Source organism: Carassius gibelio, chromosome B13 (assembly GCF_023724105.1).
Source record: "Carassius gibelio isolate Cgi1373 ecotype wild population from Czech Republic chromosome B13, carGib1.2-hapl.c, whole genome shotgun sequence".
Taxonomy (NCBI): domain Eukaryota; kingdom Metazoa; phylum Chordata; class Actinopteri; order Cypriniformes; family Cyprinidae; genus Carassius; species Carassius gibelio.
The window spans coordinates 3,105,973-3,127,809 of record NC_068408.1 but is presented as its reverse complement, the minus strand read 5'-3'; the positions used below and the strand labels follow the sequence as shown (position 1 = coordinate 3,127,809).

Genomic DNA, 21,837 nt, shown 5'->3' with positions numbered 1-21,837 from the left:
TGTATTACTCCATGTTCTTGCCTTGTGTGAGCTGCTGAAAATCATCTTTAAAGTTGTCCAAATTAAGTTCTTAGCAATGCATACAACTAATTAGAAATGAAGTTTTGATGTATTTACGGTAGGAAATGTAAAACATATCTTCATGGAACATGATATTTACTTAATACCTTAATGATTTTTGGCATACATTTTTTTTTTTTTTTTTTTAATAATTTTGACTATTTACATCAATGACTTTAGGAAACAATGTATTTTTATTTTTTGTTTTTTGCATTTTATCCAAAAACGACTTGAGGATACGAACAAGTAATCAAAATCAACAAAAGAGCAATAATATTTAAGTGCTGTGACAATCAGTTAGGATTCATGATGCTTTAATACAATAATTAAAAATAAATTCAGCAGATATAATAGAAATAAATAACAGAGAACACTTGCGTCACAGGATCTTTTTAAAATAAAAAGTCTTAAGAATAAAAACTGAATACAGTGTGCAAGTGTTGCCTTTTTTGCTTTTTATAATAAAAACAAACAAACAGATAAAACAGAATAAGAAAGGGATTGAGTTAATCAGTCATTCCACTATTTTCAATGCACTGAAAATGGATCTGTCTTTGTTAATATTGACTATAAAAGCTATTTTTTCTTCAATTACTGAAAAAATGAACTTAACGAAGACCATGTTCCATGTTTCTGTTTGGTTAGATAGACTTATTATTTAGCAGGTCGCTTTCAACTCAATTTAATGCAAAAACAATGTAAGTAACTGGATCTAAAGTGATCTTGTCACACATAGACCCGAATTCGATTCATTTGAATAAATCGGTTCGAACGGAAGATCCGAACTAAAACCTGCAGCCTAGCTATTGATAAGTCTCACTAATCAGGCCACTAGTCCTGAGAAAAGCATTTACATTTAAATCTCCATCTGAATGCGAAGTGTGTGTGTGAAAGAATGAATGAAACGAGGCGGGGCCTATTCAAGAGTTCCGACACAATAAACCACGCCCACTCGAATGACGTCAGATGCTTGGTTTGTACTAGAGACGCGCGGAACGCGAGCCGACTCACAAAAGGACGCAAGCGCGTCAGGATGGAGCCGTTTGATTAACGGAGAAAGCGTGAATATTATTGTACGATGAAACGGACGCCAGTGTTTGTGTTCAGTTGTCGAGGCTGATCAACGTTGAACATTATCGCGTGGGAAAGGACTGGATTTAAAGGGCCAGCAGCACGCAAACGCGAACATGGACCGATGCGCCACGGTTCTGGCCCCGGATCGGGATAAACAGTATTGCGAGTTGTGTGGAAAGATGGAAAACCTCTTAAAGTGCGGTCGGTGCCGGATTTCCTTCTACTGCAGCAAGGAGCATCAGAAGCAGCATTGGAAAAAGCACAAACTCACCTGCAGAGAGGCTGACAAGAGCAAGACAGTGCCACAAACTCCTCATCAGCAGGACAAAACTGATCCAGATCTGATCAACAGAACCGAAAGCTCAGAAACGGTCAGCAGCAGCACCACCAAACCCAAACCCCAAAGCCATAAACTGGCCACTGACTATATAGTCCCATGCATGAACAAACACGGCATTTGTGTAGTGGACAGCTTTCTGGGTGAAGACATGGGGCTGTCCATTCTGGAGGACGTGAAAGCTCTCCAGCAGACCGGGAAATTCACTGACGGACAGCTGGTGAGTCAGAAAAGTGACTCTACTAAGGACATCAGGGGGGATAAAATCACTTGGATCGAGGGGACGGAGCCTGGGTGCGAGAAGATCTGCTTCTTGATGAGTCGCATGGATGACCTGGTCAGGAATTGCAATGGAAAACTGGGAAACTACTCAATAAATGGAAGGACTAAAGTAAGTATCCGGGCAGTATTGTGGAGGATTTCTAAACACCGGCTCTTCAGGGTTTCATCAAGAGATGTATGAGTTACTGTCTACAATCTGCTGATTTAAAGGGATAGTACGACAAAAGAAGAAGCACATTCTGTCATCATATGTGACCCTGGACAACAAAACCAGTCATGGGTCATTTTTAACATTATGCAGAATAAATAAACTTTCCATTGGTGTATGGTTTATTAGGATGAGACAATATTTGTCTGAGATACAACTATTTGAAAATCTGGAATCTGAGGGTGCAAAAAAATCTAAATATTGAGAAAATCATCTTTAAAGTTGTTCAAATAAACTCTTAGCTATGCATATTATCAATCAAAAATGAAGCTTTGATATATTTACAGTAGGGAATTTATAAAATGTCTTCATGGAACATGATCTTTACTTAATATCCTAATGATTTTTGGCATAAAAAAAAATTGATCATTTGACCCTTACAATGCATTGTTGGCTATTTCTACAAATATACCCCAGAGACTCAAGACTGGTTTTATGCTCCAGGCTCACATTTACACAGCCGTATGTCGCTCCAAAGTTGAATGCATTTCTTTCTCTACTAAACATTAAATAAGAATTCTGTTTCCATTGACTGCCATTGTATTTATTTGTATTTTTGTCCATACAGTGAAAGTCAATGAGATTAAACATTCTTAAAAATATCTTCTTTCTTTCGTCTTTCAGAGAATACAAACTAAACTATAATGTTAACTGTACACTTTACTCCCATTTTACAGAAATTAATGAATTGGTTCTTTATTATCGAGTTTTACCATTTAGAGTAACAGTAAAATCTCCAAACTACAAAACAACACAAATGGAAAAATGCTGATTATGTAGAGACAAAAAATGCAAAACTTTTCGATTTCCAGCTCTGCATGCTGTTAGCGTTCTCACAACCAACTTCACGAGGTGCATCCTGGGAACTGGAGGGGTTTGACATGCAGGCTTTCTTTAGTATGCACAATGTATTGCTTCCTTAAAAATAAAGTCAGAATTACAGTGTGATTACATTAATATAATAACCAAAGTGATGGATGCATTTGTGAAAACACAGTGCATAATTTTTTAATCATTTAATACATTATTCTATTAGATTTTCTGACTTTAGTGTTGTTTCAAACCCATGTGACTTACTTTCTTCCATATAACACAAAAACGTTGCATGTTTCCCATGCAATGAATGCATATTGGTTGTTATGCTTAAAAAATAACAAAAAACTTTATAGTTATTGTGAAAGCAAGATGCTGAGAAGACGAAGTCATTTCCAGAGTGGCTGCATTCTTTCCTTTTTTTTCTGGCAAACTGTGATTTATTCCTTTATTTTTGGGATAGGAAAGTAATAGTTTCTGCAAAGAAAATTACAGTGAGTATCTATTTTTAGATCCTGTTTTGAGCAACAGTTTCATTTTGTTCTTTGCAAAAATGGCCTACAACAGCACACAGTAATCTAAGACAGCTCAAACACTGCAACGTCAAGGTCATGGGTTCGATTCCAGGGAATGAACTGATAAAGCGTGTATCTTGAATGCAATGCAAGTCTGTGTTAATGCCAATTATAATTGGGTTTTTATTCTCTTGTTTGATGATATAAACACAGATCTGCAAACTAAAACATTGCGTTTTTGTTTACATAACATATGTGTGTATACTGTTTATATTTATTATGTATATACAAATACACACATACATTATGTAGCCTATTTTGAAAATATTTCCATGTATTTATTTCTATTCATATAATTGATATTATATATAAATATGTTAAATGTATATACTCAACATATTTTTATTAAAAATATACATGCAACAAAGACTTTTTTTGGATGCGATTAATAATTTGACAGCACTAGAAAAAAAAAGAAATACAATTAATTTAAAATTAAATTAAAACTAAAGTTGTTTTATTATAATTATTTAGTTTTTTTATTTTAAACTGAAGTGCTAAATTAACTCAAATTAAATAAACTAAAACGTAAAAGCAAAATTTTAATTAAACAAACTTAAAATAAAATTAAAGTTAACTGAATATATATATATATTTTTTTTAAGTTAAACCTATTTTATTTTAGTTACAGTATTAGCCGAACCAAAGTTTTACATTTTTGAAGTCAAAATGATAAAATAACAAATTAAATAAATCAAAAACTATAAAAAATATTACTTGAAATAAGATAAATTTCAACTAAAAATAAAATATATATTTTTTACTTGGTTGTCAAGGCAAATTGTACATTTTTGTTATAAATAAATATACACACGCACACACACACACACACACACACACACACACACATATATATATATATATATATATATATATATATATATATATATATATATACTAGGCCTATATTCACATTGAAGACATTTTTCATTAATAAAAAGCTAATGTGTTTGGTTAAAACATTAACTAAAATCAAAATACATAAAATCTAAATAAAATTAAAACATTTCCAAAAAAGTATAATAGTATATCAGTGATGCTAAAACAAACAAACACTGTTTGTGACATTTTAACGACATGATTATTATACTTGCAAATTGATTATCATTGATTGACATGATTAGCACTTGCAAAAATAAAGTTGGGATTGGGGTGGTCCCTTTCCAAAAAGGTTTTTTGTACATATTAGCACCTTTAGGAAAGGCTCTGTCCCAGTGAAAACTTTTATACCTTTATTTCTGAGAGTGTAAATCCAGTGTTTGACAACTTCACTATTATTCTAAGTTGTGTAAAACAGCCAGAATAAGGAGTTAACTCCACATCTGCATTTGTAAATCCCTGTTTCTCTCTCTGGACTCATCATAAGTTTCTCCTTGCGTGTGACCCCCCTCTCACTGTCCCTGAGTATATGAGAGCGACTGACCCATTCCTGCGCCGCTAACTCTTTCATATTCAACCATCACATTCACAATGTTGTAACCAAGGTCTCTAGGTCTTGCTTTTTTCTCTGGCATTTAACTTTTATTTAATTGAGCGAGTTAAGTCTCCATGCCTCTTGTCTAAATCTTTAGCTTGGCAAATATTTCTGAGTTAAAGAGATTAAAATAAATCTGTCGAGCTCTGTAGCTTTGCCAAATGTGGATTTCTAATCACAATCACTCTGCTTAATTCCTATCAGATATTAGCACTTAACCAGAGGTGTTTTTATATTAATATTTGTAATTAGTTTTTTCAAGTTTTATTAACATTTTAGTTTTATCATTTGTGTTATTTATACAGTGTTTACCAATATTTTAAATTGTATTTTTTTTATTGATTTTTATTTCAGTTTTAGTAAGTTTAGTACATCAAAATTAAACTAGATGAAAAATATTTCATTTTTATTTAAAGTATAGTTCGTTTTAGTTCAATTTTTTTTAATTGTAGTGAGTTTAGTACATAAAATTAACTGTATATAATTAATAAATATTTTCCATTTTTTTATTTTAAATGTTTTTTTTTAGATTGTCATTTTTACATATTATGTAAACAGAGTTTTATTTTGGTTGCGATTAATAATTTGACAGTTCTAGAAAAAAATGAAATAAAATTCATTTTAAATTAAATTAAAACTAAACTTGTTTGATTTTAATTATTTGCCAAAGTAACATTTATCTTAAACTGATGTGCTAAATTAACTAAAATGAAATAAACTAAAATGAAAAAGTAACTTTCAAATTGATAAAAAAACTGAAAGTTAACTGAATATAAAATGTAAAAAAATGAAATGTAAAAAAAAAAACTATTAATTTTAATTTTTTGCTTTTTATTATTATATTTTATATTTTTGCTTACAATTAACTTTATATAAATGATAAATATTTTAAATTTTGTATTTTTTAAATGTTCTTTAGAATTGTTTACTTTTTTGGGGGGTGGGGGGGGGGGGGGGGTTCTGTGTCAGTTTGAATGATTTCAGTATCAAGTTAAACCAAAAAAAAAAAAAAAAAAAAAAAAAAAAAAATAGATCTTGCTTTGACAACTGGTTGAAATAAAATAAGTTTAGTTTTTTTAAATATTTGTTTTCAAGTAAAAAAAAAAGTTAAGGTTTTACGTTTATTTAACTAATAAACCTGCTTAACTCTTATTACGAACTACTAAAAGAGTCAGATCTGCCACTTTCTGACTGTAGACAGATGGACATAAACACAGCTGTTTTTGAAGACTTGAAGAGTTAAAAATACATTTGCAACAACAGTAAACCCACAGCTTGTGTGTGAAATCTGTTTTCATCAAACTTTTATTTCAAAAGACCAATGAAAATGATATTTTTCTCTCGGTAAAACATGCTAATGTTGGTTTTACGTTTAGCCTTGATTTCCAAGGGTGACACAATGACGAACTATTTTTGTCTGTCTCTTTCTACTCTTTGACCATGAATGTTTTATCACATATTGTGCATTTCATTCCACTGACAAAGGTCAAAGAGAAACACTGTATCAACCATGCATAACTTTATCTCATGCTTCTGATGGATGCATATTTTTGAAAAGACGTTCCTTTTATTATTTACTCACTCTCATGTTGACCTAAACCTTTCTTTGACTTCTTTCTTTGCATTAAGCTGCATTTTTTGTGAAAAGGAAAATCCTTTCTAAGTTAAAATGAAACACAAAAAAGAAGGTTTCTTGTCAAATTAACTTCAGTAATCTGTTTTATTTCTTACCATATCTTAGTGTGAGAAACAGGTCATTCTTAGCTCTCAAATCTAATTCAGACTTGCTTAACGAGATGCATGACAACCAGTGATGTTACTGACGTTATCAGTGTAAAAAGAGCAGCTTGAACATTTATAAACACTTCTCCTTTTTGAGTTCAACAGAGGACAGAACGTCAGAGGTTTGAAATGGCACGGATACAGTCTTAGATTCGACGGTAACATGTGACGTGTCTTTATGGTATGCAGCATTACAATAGCCTCTCTGTGCACTTCATAGATTGTGTGAGTGGATCTATGCAAACAATGCATACTGAGAGAGTCCTGCTTTTACCAACTTTTGACCTAATTTTCTGGTTTGTGCAAAGGGGAAGTCTTTTTTCTGCATGCGGCTGCATTGAAACTTTTAGAGTTTTATATATAGAATAATTCACAACTGCATGGTCATATAAAGTCGATGAAGTCCTGCTTTGGTTATTTATCTAATGCATTATGTTAAATGTCTTTTGCATGGGAAAAAAAATAGCTTCCCCCCCAAAAAAAAAACAAACAAATTTCACCCTCAAATCATCATTCAAGATGTAGAGGAGTTTTTTTCTTCATCAGATTTGGAGAAATGTAGCATTGCATCACATGCTCACCTATGGATCCTCTTCAGTGAATGGGTGCCGTCAGAATGAGAGTCTAATTAATTAACATCTTCAGTAGCCAAAAGATGTGTGTGTGTTATAGAATCGAGGATAACTATGAATCAATGGAATTGTGATGTTTTTATCATCTGTTTAGACTCTCATTCTGACGGCACCCATTCACAGCAGAGCATCCACTGATGAGACACTGATGCAATGCTAAATTTCTCCAAACCTGATGAAGAAACAAACCTATCCTAATCTTGGATGACCTGAGGGTGAGCACATTTTCAGCAAATTGTCATTTTTGGCTGAACTGTTCCTTTAAGCGGCTTGCGAGGCAGAAATCCAAGATCTGGCTTGAGAAAAGAGACTTGTTTTGTTATTTTGCAGCTGTCAAATGAATAGGAAAAGAGGATGCCGGAGGTGCTGGTGTGTCATGGGAATGCCAAGCATGTTAAAGCATAATCGTTAATAACTTTCTCCTGTTAATGTAGAGCCAAAGCCCCTCTGACTTAATGTCTAGACTGCTGCTCATGTAGATCGTATCAGCCAGCCTTCAGAGATCACGTACACGTACGCTTAACACAACCAAGGCTTTCAGAGCCAAATGGCAAGCTTACATTTTCTGTCGATGCGTGTGTCGGTGTCATGATCTTTTGTTCTTGCTCATGCATAAACGCATGCCTCAAAAAAACCCTTTTTTGTCTAGTGTTAGTGTGTTAATTAAATTGACAAGAATTCATTGGCTTTGAATAAACACTTGACTTGATTTGAGGAAAAATGGCATCTCAGCTCTGCATTTTTCAGAAAAGCATGTAGATAATGATTATTTGAATCACTTTGTTGCACACCTGTCAAAAAAGAGGCATGTTAATATAAAAACTTGTTTATATGTCCAGCGTAACTCCATGTCTTTCCATTTACTAAAAAACACAAATAACATCTACTTTCATTGTTTACATGCATCCAAATCTATGCAAAGCATGCTGGGAACAAAAAACCTAATGCTTCATTTTCAAAATAAAATAAAAAATAATCCTGCAGTTAAAGTAGAATTTTAAGTTTAAATTACAATATTAATTTGATGTAAATATCAGCATTGTTATGTCGGCAGAAATCTATGTTTGCAACTTTAATGTTAATGTTATTAAGCAGTTATAGTTTAGTCTTTAGACTGGGTTCAGAGGCTTGAATAACAATCTTTCCTCTGATTCCAGTGGCAGATTACACTAATATTGTTCCAGCATCATGTTCTGCATGGGTTAATCACGCTTTTCTGGTGTTTGCTGTGGCTTTCTTCAACACATCCTCCTTTTCCTCCTACTTTGGAAATGGTTGTGTCCTGAGGGACTGTGTAAATCTGATGCTATCTCTCTAAAATACAAACATATCCAGAGGCATTACTGCAGAAACTTCATTAAATATTTTTTAAGAATATCTTTTTTTTTTTTTTTTTTTTCAGCGGAAGAAAGAAAGTCACAGATGACCGAATATAATAACTTTTGCATGAACTACACCTTTATTTATTTAGGTTCTTTTTTTAAAAAAAATTCTGAATTCTCCTAATATTTGTCCTAAACTTAAAATAGATAAATAGTGATGCAAATAATACGCATCAGTTTACATGCATCATTTAAAAACATAAAATGAATAAGATTACAGTTTTATACTAGGAAAGTTAATTCTACCAAATAATCTGAAAATGTATGCACCATCCCGAATGAGTTTCTCAAAGCTTTTTTTATCAGCTTTTTTATTTATTTCTATTATGTTTACTTGATTTATTTGTGGAGTTTAATTTGAGTCAGCGAAGGTTAGCCGAGAGCGTATCGGACACAAAATAAACAGAAGCGTGAGGCTAGCCTTGCTAAACGTCTCTTATCAAGCAATCAAACAAATATTATTGTTTCAATAATAAGGTTGTGGATATGGATGCTCTGCAGTGAATGGGTGCCGTCAGAATGAGAGTCCAAACAGCTGATAAAAACATCACAGTAATAATCCACAGCACTCCAGTCCATCAGTTAACATCTGGAGAAGACGAAAGCTGTGTTTGTGAGAAACAAGTCCATCAAGACATGTTTAGCTAAAATATGAGCCACATATTTATTAAGAGCTGTTTTGGCTTGTAAACGGTGCTTGATTTGTGCAGATTTCTCTCCTGATTCAGACCAGACCACTTTATTTTTTTAACTGGAGGAAGAGTTATCATGAAATTGTTTCTTTTTTTATTATATATTTTTTTAAATCTTTAATAACTCGTTTGTAACAATATGTATTATTAATTATAAAATCATTAAAATCATTAAGTGACAATTATTCAGCCAATAATTTGTTGATTTAGCTTTTCATATTAACTAATAATGACTTAAAAGTCGTGACATTTGAATAAAATTGTATAATTTTATTCATCTAAAATCATTAAACTCATTAGGTGAAATTTGAGGAGTTGAGAAATGTTGATTTTGTTTCATATTAATGCTAATTATTAATATCTTGATTTTAGAATATTATAATAATAATGTATAATAAATCCATTAAAATGTGTGTATTTTTTTATATTCATCTAAACTAATTAGCATCTTATTTTAAAGTGTAATTTAATTATGTAAAAAAAACATTAAGTTTAAGTTAATTTTTTTTTGCATTGGAAATTTTAGTTTTTTATATTCACCCCAAATAATGAATATCTTGTTTTTTTATATATAATTTTAATCATTAAACTCATTAAGTTACCACCACATGCTTCATACTCTTGATTACACAAATTTACAGAATTGTGAATTTGTTGATAAAGCTTATATTGATTTAAAATCATTAAAGTGAAATTTCTGCAGTTGAGAATTTGTGAAATTTGGTGTTCATAATTACCCAAAATAATAATAGGTTTTTGTTTGTTTATAAAAAATAAAAATAAGTAATCTGCATAATTTAAAAGCCACCGAACAAAGTGGATTTCTTGTCTTGAGGAAGCACACACTATATCTGCTCAGCTGCTCTCGTTGGTTTTGTTTTCTGGAGATTTTAGGGGAAGTGTGAGTGAAGGGCCTGAAGAGCGGAGGAAGGTTCATGTGTTTTTTTGTTTAGTCATTTGGTTTTGAAGTCAAACCCCTCCAAAAACGCTCGTCTCATAACTGACCCAAGCCCACAAGAACAGCAACGCCGACCAGTAAATCCACGATTTATCACGATTGTTTCTGTTTAATCTAGTATCCTGTCCTTTTGTGCGGCAGACCTCACACTTTCTCAGCAGTGACAGATGTGTTCAGCTCATCTCCTCACGCGCCGCACGTAGCAGGATCATTAAAATACTGCTTCCTCTGGCAGCAGGCCAAGCGTCCGGGTTCAGATCAGTTCATCTCTGTCTGTGGGGCTCACACATGGAGGTGGAGGTTTGTTAGAGAGGGTTAAAGCACCAAACGTTTGACTCTCAGGAAACAATAGCCAGCAGCCATCCTCCTGGAGATTTGTCCCCGGTAGTGGACATGATATTCTAGCGATTTCTCTAAAACGTCACATGTCAGAGTTTTAAATCAAGATTTCCTGTACAGAGCACATTCAGGGCTTTTCAGAGATAACAAATGATTGGACGTTTCATCATCCATGGCAACACCCTAATAGAAATATGATCATTTTTGTAATGATCATTTAAATCTGACTAACTGTTTGTCAAAAAAATAAACATCTCAGGAAAATGTCATGGTGTTTCAAATCAAAACGTGACGTTCTGTTACAGGACGCCAGCACTGAACGCATGTTTATTACACAACAAATTAATATAGAAAAAATGATAAGTAATTATATATATTATTCTTAAACTCTTGCTAATAATTACTTCCATTATTGCCCCAAAAACCGATTGATATGCAAATTAAATACAGTTTTGTATATCATGGATAAACTCGTTTCTGGCCAATTTTTTTTATATATATAACATAATTGAGAATCATCTTTATATAAAGTTTGGTATAGAAAACATTATGATTCAAACAAAAATTCATTTAATATAATTCTTTTTACATTTTTTTTTATTTTACTTTTTAAAAGTCCTCTACAGAGCATATGGCATAACATTTGAATAAAATATAATTCTTTAAAACAATTGTTTTTCAAATTTTCTCTTATGCTCTAAACAATGTAATGACATGACAAAATACTAAATTCACAAATTCTTCCTGGTAGTCAGGAATACATATATATATATATATATATATATATATATATATATATATATATATATATATATATATATATATATATATATATATGTGTGCAAAATAAGTAATTCTCAAAAAATAAACATCCTTTTTAAAATAAGTTTAACAATTAAAAAATCATTATACATTTAAATTGAAATTATAAATTTTTTAATCTAATTACTATCTGTATTTTTTATTTAATTTGTGAAGGATTTAAACATTGTGGTAGTATTTACACTGACTAATCAATTTTAATTTTTATCAAATTTAATATTGATTAGAAATCATTAAACACATTTTTTACAATGTGGTAGTATTGTTTTTATTTTAAAGCAAAAATATTATTTTTCATATTCACTCAAATTTATATTATTTTTCATCATTAAAACCATTAAACCCATTAATAAATAAATATATGGACTTTTTTTTTTTTATGTATTTATTTATTGTGGTAGTATATGTACATATTTAAATTTACTGAATTAAAAAAACATTGTATAACAATATATATATATATATATATATATATATATATATATATATATATATATATATATATATATATATATATATTTAATTGTAGCACAAAGAATTTAACTCAGATCGTGAAGGTTTTTTTAGTCAGTATAACTTGTAAGCCCGAGCTAAAAAATAAAAGCTGATCAAGAAGCACTGCTGAGTCCTGTCTACTCAAGCAAATCTGATGGCTTCTCAAGAAAAGTATTCATGGTTTTATTAATGTTCGTTTAACCGTAAATCCTTCCACACTGTACACGAGGGAAATAACAGCAAATGCTGAGGAAACTGAGACACGCTTCCAGCAGTTATATATTTTTTTTCAGTTATATTTTCACATATATATATATATATATATATATATATATATATATATATATATATATATATATATAAATAATGAAGGATTTTTTTCTCAAATAATTAGCTCTTTTTATACAGTTTTTTTTAAATAATTTCATAATCATTACACAAATTATTACATTTATGGAAGATTTTTTGTAAGGTTTTCTTACACTGTTGTATTTGTTGTACTGAGTAAAAGTTACTTTTTTTTTCCAAATAAATGTTAAATTAAATTAAATTAAATTAATTAATTAATGAATACCATTTTACAATCATTAAACTACGGAAGTTCATCATCCCAAGCTTGCAACACATGATATCACAGCCTATCCTATATGACTAATAAAAATTACAAACAAATTATTATATTATTATATATCATTTTATTTCAAACGAACAAGGAAAATAAAGTGAGTTGAAACCAAGCAGCTTAAGATTTTTTTCTGTGCATTCATCTGAAGGCGTTGCGTTGTGAATGTGCTTTGTTTTTAGACCATTTAAACATGCTAACATTAAAAAAATCAGCAGTGTTTTGACTTTATTTTATTTATTGTAGATGTTAAGTGAAGCAACCTTTGCTGAAATAACCACAAGATACAGTATAAGAGCGATCACTCATCTGTCGATCATTTGCGGCAAAAACAGGACTATCTAAAATGCTTAATCTGCATTAAGAGTGTGTTTTTAAACTCAGTAAACACATAATTATTATTGCATTTCAATATGCACAGACAGGATGTGAGCAACACATTTTTCTATGGGCATTGCGTTCTTATTATGGGCTCATCTCCTTGTCTGTACATTTTATGAATTACTAATAATGCACATCCTGAGTTTGGTATTTTAAAAACAGATTAAGCATTTTAGGCTGCGTTCGTTACTATAGCAACAGTAGACTCATGATGCATTGTATAAAAAAAAACAAAAAAAACAATTACAAAATACAATCATTGTTAACAAAAAAAAAAGAGGACCACTTTTGCTATGTCAAAATTACAAGAAAAATAAGGTCGTCATAATGAGAAAACAATATTTGTTATATCGAGATCACGGGAAAACAAGAAAAAAAAAATGTCGTGCATGGCCGTTTAAACTTATTAATTATTAAAGTTAAATAAATGGAGTTTTTTTTTTTACATTTAACTTGTAAAATATTTATACATTGCGGTAGTATTTGCAGAGTCATAAATGTATTAAATTTGTATTTATTAATAAAAAGAATGGATAAAACTGTTATTTAGGGATAAACATTTTTTGGATTACAAGTGTGGGATATAAAGCTTACATATCAAAACTAAAAGGAAAAAAAAATGCATTAAAAAATGAGTGTAACTGACCATTTTGGGTGTTTTATTCACAGGCGATGGTGGCGTGTTATCCGGGGAAAGGCACTGGTTATGTGCGCCATGTGGACAACCCAAACGGCGATGGGAGATGTGTCACATGCATATATTACCTTAATAAGAATTGGGATGCCAAGGTACGCAAGTTATCTCCAAAATCAAAAGTTTTGGCTTAATGTCGCTTTTAAAACAAATCTTGCAATCTGACTTTTAATTTGAACAATGATGTTTGGTCTATATTGCACCCTATTCTGAAATATTTGATGGCCTTTTTAAAGCATGCTGATTGTCCAGCGTCTGCATACGTGCTGGTACGCCTGCATCATTTCAGCCTAATCCCATTAACCTCGCCGATTGCAATCTCCAGAGAAAACCAGGAGGAGAAATCCCAAAATAGCTCACCGAGTCACGGAAATGAGCCACGAGACTCGTTAAAAGAGAAAACGAACCATGCAATTAATGCAGTTTACTTTTTTTGTTGTTTTGTGTCTTTTTATCAACATTTCAACCACTTTTAACGTACACATAAAGTTGTTACTAGAACTTCCACCCTTAATGAAGACTGCTGCCTCCTTTGAAATGGGGGCATTCAAGACCATTTTTGGTTCATCAGATATACTTTGGAGCGATAAGCTAGCAAAAAAAGTTTTCATAGCAGTATATTGAAGGAGAATATTGAGAATAATATAAATCAGAATTAAGACCCGTTTACACCAAGGATGTAAACTATAAAGATACAGCTCTAAAAATCATTCTCAATATTAAAGAAAAGCAGTGTGGACACTAATATTGTTATCATTCTTGATGTGAACGAGCCTTAAAACTATTTAAATCTCATATGAATGACCTCAGAATCGAATGATTGTTCCCCGTTAGAATCCCTAATAGAGCTAATGGGTTTTGAACTAACTTTATTCTTCAATTAAACAAGATAAATTAGGTTTATTTCCGTGTCAATGCAATCGTTGCTTTGAAAACAATATTTTAGTGTTGGCCTGCTGCGATAACGATGAGTCCAGGGAGGCCGTATTTCAATCAGTTTCTCCAGTTTAATTGGAGAAGGTTAATTTATGTGATCTTCAGTAGTGTTTTAAGTTCTAGTTTTAAGTGCTCCTGTCTCTCTTTTGTTGTTTTTTTGTAGTGTTATAAAATATGGCTACAGTATTCCTCTGATGAAGGCTTTACAAGTCTCCCATAACAGGGATGCATCAACTCTGAATTAACAATAGATGCGAAAGAGACATGTAATCTTTAAGCAATATTGTGTTGAATCTCTAGCACTTAGTAGATTTCGAAGGTTCTCCTACTAACATATCCAGTTTTACCATAGCATGAATACTTTTTTAGAGCACAGCAGGAAAAAAAATAATACAATAGCTTCACTCCACAGCATTTTCAGTTGTGCTTCCTTGATGGTTTTGCACTGTTGTGCATACGTGAGCATTCACTATGTATCTGCATAAAGTGTGTGTTCAGCTCCCCGGAGAGAAACGTGCTGTGCGTGCAGATCGTACGTGTTAAAGGTTAATTCTCGCACCCTCAGCAGTCTGCTCCCTGCGCTCGCGTACGGCTCTTTATCCAGCATGTGGCCTTTTCCTCTCGTTCCTCTTCAGGAAGGCCGCTCTCCGCCGCCGTTTCCTATCCTAACCTCCTCCAGACCTGGCCTCTCATTGTTTGTGTCGCTCTGTTATTTCTGCTAATGGAATTTATCATTATCACTAAAAAAGCTCTAGTCACGCACTGCTGAGTCGACTGTATTGTCAGTAGTCACGTTAGTTTAATATGACTGATAAAAAGATAAAAAACTACAATTGCTTTTAAAGTAATGCATTTACAAATGAAAGTCTATGGCCCAAAACATTTAAGGGAGTTTAAATGCAAGAATGTGCAGCTTGTAGTTTCTTGCACCGTCAGAATTCAAGTTTTATTTACAATTTGACATTGTTTTACACAGATGATATCAGTAATTTGCTGGTAAATCTTTCTTTATGCTGTATAGTATCGCCAAATCTTAGAATCAGTGTTTTTGTAATTCAGTACATTTACTTGAGTACAGTACTTAAGCACAATTTTGAGGGATCTTTACTCGAGTATCATTTCGGGGGAGGACTCATGACTTTACTCATAGTACATTTGAGAGGCAAATATTGTACTCTTTACACAACTACATTTCTATCCATAACCGTACGTACCCGTTACTTAAAAAAAAAAAATCTCGGAAACCCTAAATTTTTTGTTTCCCTCTCAAACGTGATTGGATTGTGCAGGTGCCACTGTTTGGGACAGCCTATCAGCAATCACCTTCAGCTTTCCGCCAAAGACTTCATGACATTTGATTGAATTGAAGTACAGTACACCAGTGGTGTCAAAAGTACTGGCATTCATTACTCAAGTAGAAGTATAGATACTAGGGTTTAAAAAGACTTTTGTAGAAGTTGAAGTATCAACTCAAGCTTTTTACTCAAGTAAAAGTTTAAAAGTACTGGTTTAAAAAACTACTTAAAGTATAAAAGTAAAAGTAATGTAAGGGGAAAAAAAATGCCATTAAGAACAAAAGCTTAGGTCGCACCACAGGGGCCTATTGTGCACTACCCCACCGCCTCAAAAAACATTTTTCTAAAGGCCATAGGCCATAATGACTATAATGTTATATTAAAATGTTCATGTTGAAAAATTTGGGATGCACTAGGCTTCCTGTTTCAGCCGCATATATGAAAATACAAAAATGGTGTGCACATCCCAGACATCCAATTAGGACACAGGTGCAAGACAAATGATATAGACAAATAAAGAAGTGAAGTCAGAACACTGAAAACTACTGCTCCAGAGGAATTTAATCAAGCAACGTTTCGACCTTCAGGTCTTCATCAGCCGCATATATGCCCATTTAAAATGAACGCACTTTAGTACAATGCAAATAAATTAAAGGACTAGAGATATGATGACTAGTTGCCAATAAGTATTGTTATGGTGCAAAAAGTCAAACTTCAGAGGCTTGTCATCAATAACTTTTAATGGAATGTAAATGTACATCCAAGATTAGCTGCAGGAATCTGCGAGGGCAATGGACAAGAACAGTGGTGCAGGCTTAGTAACAATTACACTTACAATTACACTGGTTGTCTATTTACAGTAAACATTATAGTGCTGTCAAAATGAATGATTAATCCAAGTGATTATTCAAAAACTAAAACTGAAAAAGAAATCATAATCCTGATACTTTCTTGATTGATAGCTTCTTGTATTCGGTACATACGTCTGCTATGTCCAGTGTTGGGGGGTAACGAGTTACAAAGTTGGTATAGCCTACTTATCACAACATTGTCAATCGCATCGTCAATCGAAAACGCTAATTTATTCAAACGTCTCGCTACCAAACTACCTACAGTAGCTTAATTTGTGGAGGACGAAGAAAAAACACTCATTTGGTAAATGAGCCAGTGAGAAATAATAACTTTTAAGTAGGGTCCAGTGCCTTTTCAATACTTTTAAAATGGTACCGGCTCCTAAACGGTGCCTGAACCGATACTTTAAAAAAAAGAACCACAAAAAAACTATGGATAACTTTAAAGAACATTACAAATATTTAAAATAAATCCATAGCTTGTTGAGCAAGTTGTGCTTCCCTTAATCTAAGGCTAATAAATGTATTTCACAATCTGGGTCATTATTTAATACAAAACCACACATAATGTTTCTACTGTATCTCTGTCACTCTGATATTTAGTTAAGATGAGTGCTGTATGTCACTGTCTTAAATCAGTTCTGTGAATTACTGTATGGTCATTCTTTATAAAGTAGCAACAATGTCGTTTTTAAAATACAGTACTGTGCAAAAGTCTTATGGAAAAATTAGTATTTTCTCCCCAAAAAGGGTTTTAAGCCAGTTATTTATATCTTTTGCTGTAGTGTGTCAGTAGGAAATATCAGTTTGCCATTAATTTTAATAATAATCTAGTGTGATTTTGAATGCACAAGCAGTCTGACAACGGCAAAATTAATGTTTGGAAATGTAAACTGATATTTTATATTGACACACTGCATCAAAATATATAAAAAACTGTCCGAACACCATTCTTTTAATTGAAAATACTAACGTGTCTAAGACTTTTGCACAGTAGTGTATGTATAAAGTACGTATGATTAAATTAAGTATATTTAAGTAAGTGTAATTAAAGTATGTGTTCGTTCATATGTGTTAAGGGCTAGATTTTCGCTGGAGGAAACGGCTGTGGTGTAATGAGCGAAAACTACCTCGTGACCTTTTGTAAACTGTATTTATGACAAAGAACTGCACAGATATGGATATTCTAACAATCTATCGATAAACAAATACCTTGTCTCCTCTGTTTAAGTGCGCATGCGCTGCTCCGTTCGCGGTCTGCGGATTGAAGAGCGCGCTGAAAGATGGGAGGAGACCGGTCTGACGCTGGTTTCATGTGAAATTTAAGCGGACTGACTCTGAGGCAATCGGGATACCGGTTCCATACCCAACCCTACTTTTAAGAAATATATTTTTTGATAAACGAACCCAAAACTGTCTATGTCCTGGCTGGACTGTGATGTGATTTGTGTCACGTGCAGGTGCGATGGATCGCGTACAGACCAATAGGGTGTCGGAATGGTGTATGTTTATACTTCTCATCCAACCACAATCAAATTCACTCCATCCGGATGGCGCGATTTATCTGGATAGGTTTTTTTTTTTTTTTTTTTTTTTTTTTGAATGATGACAAGCCGGAATGAAAACAAGCCGAAATGAAATAGCAGTAACGAAGCTATTTTTAAAATGTAAGGAGTAGAAAGTACAGATACTTGCCTGAAAATGTAAGGAGTAGAAGTAAAAAGTCGGCTGAAAAATAATCACTCAAGTAAAGTATAGATACCTCAAATTTCTACTTAAGTACAGTAACGAAGTATTTGTACTTCGTTACTTGACACCTCTGCAGTACACACACTGGCGCTGGACGGGAAAATGGAAGGGGCTTAATACTGTCACTCAAATGAGCTGAATGTTATTTTTCCTTCTTTGTACGCTGACCTTCCATCTGATTTTCCTTAATCATTATTATTTTCTCTTCTATGCTGCGTGTATAACTCGGTCAGGTTCAGAGGTGTGTCAGAGCATTCCTATATTGCATTCTTTGCTGGTTTAGGTTTATTGATTTGATTGATGAAAAAACATGTACACACAATTGTTAGCTGAATTGTCTTTTCTGATATTACACATTAATGTAAGCTGAGCATTTGCTTTGATGTTCTTGAGAATGCGGTGTGTTTAACACAGTCAGGTTCAAATGTGGGAGGTTTGTCAGAGCGTGCCGTTGTGCTATTGCCTTGTGGGCAAGTGAGAAAGGTTAAAAAAAGCTACATGGTAAAAAGATGAAAATGACTTGATTTCACTTTGAATTCCTTTTACATTATCCAAGGTTTTAACATTTTTCATAACTCCATGTAGGACGTTTCTGTACATAAATGTAAGCACTGTGGCAGTAGTAATGCAATATTTCGAAAATGTACTCTTGATACTCAAGTACTTTTACTTAAGTAGACATCTTACTGTAATACTTTTACTTGTACTTGAGTAAAATTTAGCAAGGGGTATCTGTACTTTTACTCAAGTAATAAGCTGTGTACTCTGTCCGCCTCTGTTGTAATGTTGTTTTAATGATCTGAGCTCATGCACCTCAGTTTTGGAGTGATAAAAGCAATGTTCAATTAAAAAGGTGTGTGAGCTCTGATCAATGAGGCCTATGATTAATCAGTGCCAAATACATATATATATATATATATATAAAAAAGAGGGTATACCTCTTCCCTTCATGGCAATCTTTGTTTGTCAGAAGTAGCAACAGTAACTAAGGGGGGCGGGGCTTGGCGAAAGGCTAGTTGACATTATAGTCTGTATTTTAAATGTAAACACTGTGGATGTAATCACAGTAATTCTATGTTGTGGGAATTTTCACAATGGAATTTTTAAGTAATTTAGGTTTTTGATGTTTTGTCTGATGATGAACCAGATCTCATAATTGATTTCCGTGTTTTCTCGTGTCTTCAGGCAAACGGGGGAGTACTGCGGATATTTCCAGAGGGTAAAGCACAGTTTGCAGACATTGAACCTAAATTTGACCGCTTGGTTTTATTCTGGTCTGATAGACGAAACCCTCATGAGGTCCAGCCTGCATATGCAACAAGGTTATCATCATCATCATCATCATTGATGAAGCACATGACAAACACACTCTACACGTGCATTGAATTTTCTTTTTTTGGTCTAACCTGTTTTTTTATCTTATAAACTTTGTCTTTCGCATCGTGTAGATATGCCATTACGGTGTGGTATTTTGATGCTGATGAGCGAGCGAAGGCTAAAGAAAAGTACCTAATAACAGGTAAGTTCACAGTTCATTTAAAAATAAAAAAGTTGTTGTTATTTTCTGTGGAACACAAAAGAAAGATTTATGCAGTCTTCATTTTGACAGTTTGACCACAGAAGGTCATCTAAGATGTAGATGAGTTTCAGATTTGTAGAAATGTAGCACTGCATCAGTGTCTCATCAATGGATGCTCTGCAGTGAATGGGTGCCGTCAGAATGAGAGTCCAAACAGGTGATCAAAACATCATAATAATCCACAAGTAATCCACAGCACTCCAGTCCATCAGTTAACATCCGGAGAAGTGAAAAGATGCATGTTTGTAAAAAAACAAGTTCATTGATAAGGTGTTTTAACTTCAGACCATTGCTTTCTCTACTGAAAAAAAGTCAACTTGTCTGAATCAGGAGAGAAATATGCACAGATCAAGCAAAGTTTATAGGCCAAAACAAATATGTTGGTGGAATTAGATAACAGGAGGTGGACTTTTTCCACTGGAGGAAGCATTATTTTTGATTACAGACTCTATTTTGGGCTGAAGCTAAAGTTTTAGGTTAAAACATCTCAATAATGGATTTCTTTCTGATCATCATGCAGCTTTTGTCTTCTCCAGATGTTAACTGATGGACTGGAGTGCTGTGGATTATTATTGTGATGTTTTTATCAACTGTTTGGATTCTCATTCTGACGGCACCCATTCACTGCAGAGCATCCATTGATGAGACACTGATGCAATGCTACATTTCTCCAAACCTGATGAAGAAACAAACCTATCCTAATCGTGGATGGCCCGAGGGTGAACACATTTTCAGCAAATATTCATTTCTCAAAACCAAACAAGCACATGTTTTGTGCAAGTAAAAATTTAAAATGTTGTCATAATCCTGTACCCTAATGTTAGCTATCTTTTCTTCTTATGGTTGTCTTTTTGGAAAGGTGCTGGTGAGAAAGGAGTGAAGGTGGAGCTAAACAAGCCGTCGGAACCAAGCTAATCAAATTATCATTAATCTGGACTTTTTATTCTGCGTGGTTAAAAGAAGAGTCAGAAATGGTGACGGATGTCCGTGACGAAGCAAGAAAAAAGAGTGGAATTGATGGAGATTAAAAACTCTGCAGAAATCAACCACAGTTCCATAGAACCAGCTAATTTTAAATGACTCTGTTGGTTTAATTTCAGTTTTAAAAAGGTACTGTTCTCTGTATTACATTTACATTAATGCCTCTCATGTGACTGGAGCCACTGTGCCTCTGAGGAATGTTTAAAAAGCCTTTTGCTTTGTTTCTGGGACGAGTATTTTGCATTTTGACCTGATCTTAGTGAATCAAGCTGCATATGTTCTCTATGCATGTTATTTCTCATCACTGCCTCAATTCTGATCAGATTGTCTGTTCATATTGAAATACACCCAATGCCAGCGAGGTAATGAACTTTCGGCATGTTTGCTCAGGACTGTGAGATGGCAGATGCATCATGGGAATGGTGCAAGTCCAGTATTGAACGTTATTGTCTGTCATGACCGGTATTGTCTAATTTCGACAAAATTAAAGAATGTTTGCTTTATAGATATTGTTTCTCTTTTAAAAAAAATTCTGAAACAATTATAACAATTAGAATTTACGTTTGTGTGTGTGTGTGCTGTCAAAGTAAACTCATGTGCTTGAATTGAATGTAGCACTATACTGATTGTCATCCCTACTATTTTATTATAAGCAAAACCATCTGCTATTTAATAATAATAATTAAAAAATACATTTATTCTAGGATACTTAGTCATTTCACATCAAATGTCAACTAAATATTTTAAATACTGAACAGCAGAATATCAAATGGATTATTTTTTGGAATTAGAATCATTGGGCTTTAACAAAGATTTACATAAAC

The 21,837-nt window shown here is 33.0% G+C and overlaps 1 protein-coding gene across 3 annotated transcripts; it reads left to right on the top strand.

Annotated features, from left to right (window-relative positions):
- Positions 1-1,031: 1,031 nt before the first annotated feature.
- Positions 1,032-21,573, top strand: egln1a (egl-9 family hypoxia-inducible factor 1a). Of its 3 annotated transcripts, none has more exons than XM_052572785.1 (5): positions 1,032-1,862; positions 13,598-13,717; positions 19,639-19,775; positions 19,902-19,972; positions 20,553-20,835. In XM_052572785.1, the coding sequence occupies exons 1-5, from the start codon at positions 1,248-1,250 to the stop codon at positions 20,573-20,575; spliced, it is 966 nt and encodes a 321-aa protein (XP_052428745.1). In that variant the 5' UTR covers positions 1,032-1,247; the 3' UTR covers positions 20,576-20,835. The 3 variants fall into 3 exon arrangements, with proteins under 3 accessions (XP_052428745.1, XP_052428746.1, XP_052428744.1); XM_052572784.1 differs by lacking the exon at positions 20,553-20,835 and adding an exon at positions 20,892-21,573 and having other exon boundaries at positions 1,033-1,862; XM_052572786.1 differs by lacking the exons at positions 13,598-13,717; positions 20,553-20,835 and adding an exon at positions 20,892-21,573.
- Positions 21,574-21,837: the final 264 nt, after the last annotated feature.

Coding starts and splice junctions, on each gene's coding strand:
- egln1a (XM_052572784.1), top strand. CDS start 1,248: ATGGACCGATGCGCCACGGTTCTGGCCCCGGATCGGGATAAACAGTAT. Junction 1,863..13,597: donor CAATAAATGGAAGGACTAAA/GTAAGTATCCGG, acceptor TTTTATTCACAG/GCGATGGTGGCGTGTTATCC. Junction 13,718..19,638: donor ATAAGAATTGGGATGCCAAG/GTACGCAAGTTA, acceptor TCGTGTCTTCAG/GCAAACGGGGGAGTACTGCG.